Below are 10,227 nucleotides of genomic sequence, written 5' to 3'. Positions count from 1 at the left end.
TTCCCACGGGTTCTATTTCCTGTAGCCAGTTAATATAAAAGATTTTTAAATATTGTAAATAGATTGAAAGTGAAATTGCGAATCTGATGATCATATCAAAAAATGGTTAATAGATTTGAATATTTCTAAGTTTTTGCTTGTTTATTCTTCAACGGATTAATATCTTTTTTAAGATGTTTAAAAATCAATTTAATTAAATCATTTTTCATTGAAGTAAAGTACTTTAATTTATTTCGAGTAGGAAAATGTTTTTCGTAAGTTCACTATTAAATAAATAAAAAAAAATATGTAATAGAAAGTATAATTTTATTAAAGAACGAACAAAACTTCCAATAAAAGCACTAAAATTAATTCAAAAATGATTTTTAAAACGCTAAGTAGAAGTAAGCTGCGCGTTTAAAATGACATTAAGACCAAATTAATATTTTATTTAAATAACTTTGCTTTATTCTAGATTTTAAATTTTATTAAATATTGATATATTAATTATAATTTAAAAATTAACATTCGTTTAATTCTATTTAATATTTTATTGGAATTTAACGATTAAAATACATCAATATTTTTACAGGTTTTTAAAGCCGTTTCTAGTTTAATAAGTTCTCTTTCTTCTAATTATGAATTTATTGTTTACATACAACATTTAATTTAATATTTATTAATTATAATAAAATAGTGATCTCTAAATAGTATTAAAAATTTGTGTATTTTATTCAATTATTCAACATTTAAAAAAAAAAATAGGTATTTATAAATAAAAATTTATAAATGCATAAAAATACTCGATTAATCATTTGTAAAAAATTTTTAAAATATTCCATTCATATTTAATGTTTTGGAATTTTGTAGATATAAAGAAAAAAAATCTGGGAGAGTTTAAAAATTAAAAAAAAAATACTGCATTAAAATTCTGTTGTTGTGTTTTTAATACGTAGAATAAATGTTTTTAAAACGATTGCATCCTTTTTTTTCTTATTCTTGAAAAATTCCGGAACCTAAAAAAGTAAAAATAAAAAGGAAAAAAAGCTTTAATTCAACCGGAAATATCAAGTTACTTTCTACGTTGATTCACTAATTAAATAATTGCAATTCTAAAAACACTTTTTATCGCAAATAATCTTTGGTGGAAAAAAACGGTTGAAATTAAAACAAGACAAACAGAGACGAAGAAATCCCAAAGGTACCAATCAAATTTTGAACAAAAGATTAAGACATAGGGAAAAAAAATTATAAAGGAGCACCTCTTCGACAACATAACACGAAATGTCTCTAGCGACAAGTTAATGTCAGACACATTGCTTGTTCGACAACATGACGTCATCTGAGACAACAAAATGGAACAATTGAGCTGTTGAATCCTGCTAAAGAAAATATCTAGACTTTAGAAAACGATTCCTATCTCGTTTAATCTTGGATTTTTATCTTTTAAGTGCTACTGATCTCTTAAGGATATATCTGGAAAGTTCTCAATCCATCTATTTCCTTTCTAAAACTTACTTATCTAAACAAAACAATCGCTTTTACTTTTTTTATAAATATATGTTTAACGTATCGATCTTGCATTAAAACTACAACGTTGTAGAATAAACCTACTCAAATCGTGACTATCAATAGAGATGCGAACGAATGACTGACTATTCGATAAGAAATAAATGATTTTAAGCACTTGTCTATCACAAAAAAATTAAAACAAAATTGAATAAAAATGAATAAAATTAAAAGTATTTTATATATAACTTACCGACAATCTGATATTTATTCTCAATCCGTATCTATAAATTTTAGCCTTAACTGTTTATCTGGAACATTAATAAGTCGTGTGAAACAATCTATATCTTCCCAATGATATTCCAAATTAAAATGACGGAATATCTGAAAAGGTAAGAAATTTTTGAGCCAGTTTGTTAATAAATCATTTATATATTTATATAAATTTTCAGTATATTATGTGAAAATTTGAATTTAATTTTTTAAAATTCGATTTTAGTTATTTTGAGAATAGAAAACTTACCTTGGAGACGAGAATATAAAGTTCAAGTTCGGCAAAACGACGACCTATACACATTCTAGGACCATATCCAAAAGGGAGAACAAGAAAAGGATGTATTGTATTTCGAAAATCATTTCTGAGCCATCTTTCTGGACGAAAAGATAAGGCATCTGGAAAATTTTGAAACTGTCTACAGGCAACTTGATGATGAGCGATGACCATCGTCTAGAATAAGATAAAAAATAAAAATGAACAATTTTTTTTTCTTAAAAACGTTATACATATATAATATTACAGTAAAATATATACATCTTTACATGCTGATATATTTTTAATATACAGTATATATTAATGTAAAATCAATACATACCACACTAAGTTTAGTTATTAAACAGCCAATTTGCTAATTTAACAAATAGTCGATAACAGTTTAACAATATCTTTATATAATAAAAACAAATTCATTTTGAATAGGATTTCATATCTCATTCTGATGATAGCCTTGATACGAACAATTTACAACAGTCTTCTAATAGAAATCGGGGCATTAACCTGACTGTTTTTCTCTTCTTTCAATAGCTTAAAACAATATTGAGAGAATAAAAAATGTCAGTTGTAAGGCAATCGTCTGTTTACAGCTCGCTACAAATAACTATTAAATGTATTTTAACGATATATAACATCATTATATTATTTCACGACATCATTAAATGAATCTTTTTTTCCAGATATTTTATGACAAATAGATTGTCTTAATATACAAAGTTCGGTCTCAGAGTTTTAAATTATTCTAAAAAGAAAATCATACTCGCATTAAAAGGAAAGTTTCATACATTTAAAACTAAGTTTCTATATCGGTATATATACATCAAGTAATAGAACAGAGATACTAAAAAGATAGTCATCTGTCTGACAGTTCTATTCCATTAAAAAGATTTCCACTCGAACCCGAATCCAATAAATGTTTGTTGGTCGTTACGGTAGAACATAAGAAAAAAAAAAAGTCAATTGTTCGTGTAGAAATTCAACTCTAAATTCTCAACTATCCATTTGTAACTTGACTATGGGTGTCTATAAATCTATCCCAATATCTTTACCTTTGCTGGAAGCCTGTAGTTTGAAACTATCAAATCTTTTGGTAAAATTCGACCGGTTCCTATTGCTATAGGATTTAACCTGAAATAAAGACATTTAGAAATATTATCTTCAGATAATTTAAAGAAGAAATGATATTTTATCTATTTAACCAGTATTTTAAATTTTATCTATCACATATTGTTAAGAACACATTTTCTAGAGATCCATACCTCATACTCTCTTTGATACAAGCTTTTAAATACGGTAATGATTTTAGTGTTTCTGCTGATATTTCAGATGTTTTGCTTGGTAATTTGCTCTTTAATTCCTTTTGTAAAATTTTTTGGCATTCTTGATTTCGTGCCAGATGATATAGAGTGAAAGCAGCAGAATAGGCAGTCTATAAAATTCAATTTTAAAATATAAAATCAATAAGTCTTAGATATTAGAATTTAATATTTAGACTGTTTTCATCCTTTTTCTATATACTTTCATTTTTACAGAGAATAATATATACATACATAAAAGAAATCAATCAATCATATTGATAATTTAATTTTATAACATTTAAAAACAAATTTTATTAAGCATCATTTTTTATATTTTAACTATAACAAATTATAAATAATTAATCAAATCATCGAAAAGTGCAATCTAGAAAATTAAAAACCAATTTTATCTCATCGAGTTTTATGACGATCGATTCTGGTTATATCTTGCTATTTTATCTGATTTTTTTTAAATTATATAAAAAAGAAGAAAAGAAGGAAATATAAAACAGATAAAAGGTGAGTTATTTTGTTTATAATAAATTTAAAAACGAGCCTTGTTAATATAGAATAAATTTTTTTAAACTAAAAGAGTAGAAAAAAATTACATGGATTATCTATAATGGCGTTTTAATGAAGTTTAATTGATTTTTAAGTTTCCATTTATTAATGTATTATATAATAAAATTTTTCGTGTTAAAAAGGTTATTTTTGATGTTAAAAGTATTTTTGTTTTAGTGTCTAAGATATAAGAAAAATTAAAATTCGTGTAAAAATAAATACCGTATCTATACCAGCTAGAAACATATCGAGGATCATAGCAAAAATATCCTTCTCATCTATATTTGGCATAGACATAAACCTATTTAATATGGCTGACTTGCATTCTGTTTCATTCTTCGACTTTTCTAAAAATCTTTTAAGAATTCTAAAAGCAAAAATCAGCGTATAAACGAAGCAGATCGTTAACGACAAGAGTCTCTTCACAATAAACAAACCTACTTGGTCATTACGTCTTGAGCATGCACAAGACTCCTATAAGCTGCAGTTGGAAATAGTTGCCATAGAGGTAAGCCATTTTCTGTGATCATTACGGCCTGATGTGTATCTCCAGCAGATTTAACTAAGTTGTTTATTTCTTCTTCCGTGCACAGACCTTTCTCTATGCAACCTAATCTCCTATTCAGCGTTATAATTCCTGTACCTTATAAATTGATACGGGTAATTTCGTTAAAATATCAAAAATAAAATATGTAGTCTTATAAACTATAAAATTAAAAATTTTTTAAATTAAGGAGTATAAATATAAATAAGGGCAATTAATTTAAAATCTAATTAGAAGTTAAAATGTCTTGAGAATAATTAAGCCTCAGGAGAACTTTAAAATTTTATATATAAAAATAATTATAAAAAGTTTAGGATTTAAAAGAAAGCCAAAACATAATAAAATTCATATTCTTACATTCAATAGCCCATTTGTAAAGGTCTTTTTGAAAGTCGTCCACTTGATTCTGGCTATTTCTTATTTTCTTGATTTTTCCAATTACATCTTCAGAAAGTTCTTGTAAAGGAGAAATATACTCGTTTATTATACTGGAGTGAAGAAGACTTCGTTGAAAAGCTTGCCTTAATCTATGCCATTCTTCATTATTGCTAAAATATGACCAATAAAATATTTTTATATATCGTAAAATCTACATAATCAAAATGCAAAAGTATAGATAAAATGTTTAAAACTAATAAATATAAAAGTAATCTTGTGATGCATATTTTTTTTTAATTGGTCAGTTTTAATTATTAATATAATCTAATTAAATATTTTTAATGAAGCTATATAAAGTAATATTTAATGAAGTAAGTAATAAACAGGATTCATAAAATATTTGACACGCGCACTTATCTGTCACTACTAAATACTTAAACTATGTACAATTTAAATGTTAATTACCCATACAAATCAGCGTTGCAATAAAGGAGTTATGGCGTATACACAGTATTTAATCAGATAACTAAGACAAGATTTAAACAGTATATTGTATTGTAAAAGAGTAATTTTCTCCATCGTTAATAAACAGATTCGGTTTTATTTTATGGTTGGTTTTAATACTTTTTTATATTGTCGTTAATTCACAGGAACCTCAACTATTACGAAACCACATGATTTCCTTCCCAAATATAAATAACCCGTGTACGTTTGTGTAATTCTTTTAATACGCGTCATATAAAATCACACTTACCTAGGAAACAATCCGCCATTGTTATACAAATGCGGTCGTTCCTTGCGATACTTCAACAATGCGCGATGACTCAGTCTGCTTGGATATCTTCCTTCATTTCTATATAAAGTTTCCATATCGTTAGGATCGAAGAGATGAACAACAATTCTCTTCCCTATAACTACTTCTTTAACTATACTACCATATTCTCTATACATTTTTTCATAATTTATGTGTTGTCTATTAGGATCGTACTCGCCTATTTTTTAAATAAAAATTTATAAAATATAATCTACAAAATATTATTTTCATATCATAGATACGAGGCATTACACTTACCAATAACAGGCAGATACCTCCAGATATTACCAATAACTGGAAGTGGTTTAGGTCCTGGAATTTCGGAAAATTCTTTAATACGAGAATGCTCTTCTTCAATTGTAAATGAAGGTAATTCATTTGTAGATGCTTCAAATGAATCCGTGGCTGTAGATACACGCGATCTATAGAGATGACGATGAATAGCAGAGGGTAATATCCGCTTCATCTAAATTATATATTTTTATAAAAATTTCTAAATAAAAAGTGTTTTAAAATGATTTATATGCAAAACTGTTTAGTTTTAAAAGTGTAGAAATAATGGTTAAACACGTTAGTAGTGATATATTACTCTTCTAGCACATTTCCTCGCTTAACACTTTCTGCGCTTTCAGGATATTTTAAAGGATATTCACGCCTGTTACCTATTCATGCTATCATACACAAACCATAAGGAGGCACGAACTAGAAAGTAGTCAACAGAGCAGTAGATCATAGATATCACGCATACAAAGTAGAATATATACTAAATTGCAACCATAAATTCTGTTGAAATAAATATTAAAAGAATTCAAAACTTACCTTGATCATGTTACACAAAAGCTAGAATAATACAAAATTCGAAACATTTCTTATGAGGACATCGAAACCCACTGACCTATTTACCTTATGATAAAATATTCATTATACCTAGTTACCAATAGCTTTTTGGATGACTACTAAAAGTTAACAGATTAATTATTAATAAATTTGTAGGAGCTTTTAATATGAGGTATTAATTTCAAAAAGATTAGGCTATAGCAGTATCAATAGTACAGTACATAACTATCATCTTTTGTTCCTGTTATTAAATATGAATAGCAAAATTACACTCCAATATCATAATCTATTATATAACGATTACAATAGAAATTTGATAAATATTTATATGGTAAATATATCTGCACAGGATATGTTATTTAATAAGGTAACGTCGAACTCCTATTACAGTATATTAATTGTAATTACATTAAATTTTTTCCACGAAAAGTTTAAGGAAATCAAAATTACAATAATATTTTCTGTAATTGCTTACAGGATATTCATTCTTTGAGTAAGTTATTGACGTTAACGAACATTTATAACATAAATAGTCCATGAAGCTAAATATAATGCCAGAATTTTAAAAATGACCTAATTTTAGAGAAAACTTTTATATAAACTTAAATTCATTTTTTTAAATTAAATTTTTTAAAAATTTAATTTAATTTTTATTATAAACGTCATCTTACATAAGTAATTTTATAACAAAACAGTAAAGTATTCTTAAAGTAAATAACAGATTACTTCCTTAAAAACTTGAACCCCTTCCAATTCTTAATGATAAAACTTGTTATTTTATTAATTAAAGCATTACATAATTTATTTTGTTCGTCGGAAAATATTTTTATATATAGTAACAAACAAAAAAATATATATAATCATTTTTTAACCTATTTTTCTATTTAAAATCGTTTTAAAATATTTTTTGACATTTTTCGCTACTTAAACATTTAAATTTGTTTGAAATAACCTTTTATATTAAAATTTATATATTTAAAATAATAAATTTATTAACTTAAAAGTACGAATAAAATTTTAAACTCAAGAGTATTGTGATGAGAAAATTTATGTATATAAACTTCGCTAAGAAAAACACTACAAAATCTCTATGCACTGTCCAAAGTATTATAAACAAACTAACGAAATAATCAATATTATATAGTAAAATAGAGAATGTAACAAGAAAAAAATAATTATAATCGAGAAAACGTCGGTAAATGACAACAAAGTTAAATCTAATTTGACATAGTCGAGCCTTTTTCTTTATTTTTTTTAATAATAATAATAAAAATAATAATAAAACACGGTTTTCTTTTATGTCACCTGTATGGAGATCTGCGAGTCTATACTCTAGAGAATATAGCGCATTAATATTTGTTTACTTAATTATCTTACAAGAAATTTTTAATGTTTGACAACACAGTGACAAAAATAATAAGCGAATAGACAATTTATACAGAGAATCAGATTAGTCTTGGTTCGATTCAACTTGTTTACAAGACTCTTTCAATCAACATACAAACCAATTTTACTCCCCAGACATAACGTCATACGATGTCTGATGCCAAAAAAGAAATAATGCCGGAAGGGTGTTTGACGAACGAAAAACCTTTAAGCTTTAGAGAAGAGCCTCAACATAAGGGCAACGATCTCGAGTCGTTAAGAAAAAGAACCAAACAAGGTCAATGACGTTGTCTTAATATAGTTAATATGATATTTAAAAAAATTCTTATATTAAAAACTCATGCCTCCAGATGGGATTACAAAGAAAAAAAGATTGATCAAATTTTATAAATTTAAGCTTACTAACGTTTATATTAAAATTGGCATATATTACGAAGGAATTCAGATTTGTTAAAATATTATTTAAAAAAAGAAGAAGAAAATTGAAGATTTTAAGTCAAATATTGGTTATTTGATTGTATCCATAGAAAGTTTTTGAAGAGTATTGCAAACACGTATGCTCTTGAATGAAAAACTATTATTCACCCTTTCAAACTCACAAAAGAATCATCTGCATTCTCCGAACGATCGACAAGAAACTCTTGAATATCTTTAACAATACTTTTCTGTATATTAATTAATCTATCTTAATTACCTAGATAAGTTCAAGAACTTAAATAACAATAAAAAAATCGATCAGAAGTCTTTCATAAATGAAAAGATGAAGCACGTTCATTTACATAAATAATTCTATTGTTAAATATTTTTATTCTTCTATTTGAAAGCTATTTGATTTTTTTATAAAAAAAAAAGGCGCTCTTACCTTTTATTAAATGATGCTTAAAAAAAAATGATGAATTTGAGTTGAGAAAGCCGCTTCACTTTCTACACTTTTCAATTCACGTGTAACCACGTTAGAACGTTAGTGATGTCAGAGCAGGTTGTCTAACTAATACACGTGATCGGAATATAAAAAGTCGGGATAAACAGGAGTAAAAAAAAATCTCTTAAGAAGGGGTAGGTAGGTACAGAACACGTTCTCTCCTTTATGTGTTCGGGCAATCGTCTAGTCTGGGATGGGTTGCTGACACTTTGTGACGTATTTGATCGTCACGTGATTGAAAATAATCGTTTTGCATGTCAATACTCGGTATGACGAAGCAGCACACTTCACCTTTTTACAAACGAACTTGACACTTATACATTATTAATATCGTGAGCAGCATTGAAAAAAAAAGTAAAAATAAAGAAAAAAGCATTTCGATTTTGATCTTTTCACCTAAACGACGACATTTATAACTAAGTTCAAAAAAGTAATATAAATAAATATAATCTTTAATTAAGTAAACAATAGTCGAAGCCCCTTTCGTTCTAACGAAGCTGTACATAAACTAAAAATGTTTTCAATTGCGAAATACGTGGATGTACTATGCTTGTGAGAGTTCGTGTTACTTAATACTTTGTTCTATACACGTGTTTATCGTAATTAAATCGATTGATATTTTTATATTTATGATAAATATTCCAAAAGCGTAAGAATAATAACATAAATTTATATAAATATATATTATATTATATCACATACAGATAATTTCGTAAGGGGGTAAAATATTAAGTTTAAGATTACTATAAATTAAATTCGCATTATTAGTCATTTTCTAGAAATACTTAATGCTGTTTAGTAAGTTAACAATATTCTAAGAAAGTCTTAATTCCGGTTTAAAATAAAATGACATATTTAAAATATTCTTCTCATCATCATCATCATCATCATCTTTAAGTGTAATCACGAATATATAAAATTGAGTAATAACATTAGCTATTGTTTTTTTATGTTATTTAAGCCGAAACATTCTAAAAAAAATTACCATTTATCTTCTTTTTTTCCAGTTAGAAAGTAACATTTTATTTGTTACTGCTGCGGCGGTTCTTTCGTGGAAAAATAAAAACAATCTTCTATTTCTCGAACAATAATTTTGTCATTAAGTGAACGACTAGTGCTGCCATCTGCTAGAAACAATAGATTGTAACCATCGTCAAAATTTCTAACATTAAAACTCAATGCTTTCTCTAAGCAGGAATTTTTTGCTATTTTCTTTTTCCTTATTTTTTATATTAAAACGTAAACTATTTTCATTTTTAATTCCCGTGTCAGTCTCATTATAAGCATTCGTGTAACGAAATCACAATAAGTTATATACAATTAAATGTAAGTTAAAATTTAGCCTAGAGGTATAAATTTATTATTACATTAAATATTAATTTATATAATTAATTTCAATTTAATTGAGAAAAAAATATTTTTAACAGTAAATTATATATCACTACAAAA

At 26.0% G+C, this 10,227-nt stretch overlaps 1 protein-coding gene across 6 annotated transcripts in view; it reads right to left on the bottom strand.

Moving 5' to 3' along the window:
• Positions 1-972: 972 nt before the first annotated feature.
• LOC111637964 (cytochrome P450 302a1, mitochondrial-like) overlaps positions 973-10,227 on the bottom strand; it is a 36,770-nt gene continuing 27,515 nt past the window's right edge. The window contains exons 1-11 of one of the 6 annotated variants that reach the window (XM_023383571.1): positions 9,764-10,062; positions 5,892-6,099; positions 5,574-5,811; positions 4,799-4,989; positions 4,339-4,540; positions 4,120-4,264; positions 3,298-3,467; positions 3,088-3,166; positions 2,012-2,215; positions 1,742-1,872; positions 973-995 (exon numbers count right to left, since the gene is read on the bottom strand). In XM_023383571.1, coding sequence (XP_023239339.1) covers positions 1,762-1,872; positions 2,012-2,215; positions 3,088-3,166; positions 3,298-3,467; positions 4,120-4,264; positions 4,339-4,540; positions 4,799-4,989; positions 5,574-5,811; positions 5,892-6,099; positions 9,764-9,766 — 1,551 coding nt within the window. In that variant the 5' untranslated portion in view covers positions 9,767-10,062 and the 3' untranslated portion in view covers positions 973-995; positions 1,742-1,761. Of the gene's footprint in view, positions 996-1,741; positions 1,873-2,011; positions 2,216-3,087; positions 3,167-3,297; positions 3,468-4,119; positions 4,265-4,338; positions 4,541-4,798; positions 4,990-5,573; positions 5,812-5,891; positions 6,100-6,452; positions 6,820-8,718; positions 9,269-9,763; positions 10,063-10,227 lie in introns of those variants that run through there. The other 5 variants (XM_023383572.1, XM_023383573.1, XM_023383570.1 and 2 more) reach the window with 5 other exon arrangements.

Source organism: Centruroides sculpturatus, unplaced genomic scaffold (genome assembly GCF_000671375.1).
Source record: "Centruroides sculpturatus isolate CEXI.00-Female unplaced genomic scaffold, Cexi_2.0 scaffold1170, whole genome shotgun sequence".
Classification (NCBI taxonomy): Eukaryota; Metazoa; Arthropoda; class Arachnida; order Scorpiones; family Buthidae; genus Centruroides; species Centruroides sculpturatus.
Note: the sequence above shows the minus strand (reverse complement) of the source record. Positions and strands in the feature narration are given on the sequence as shown.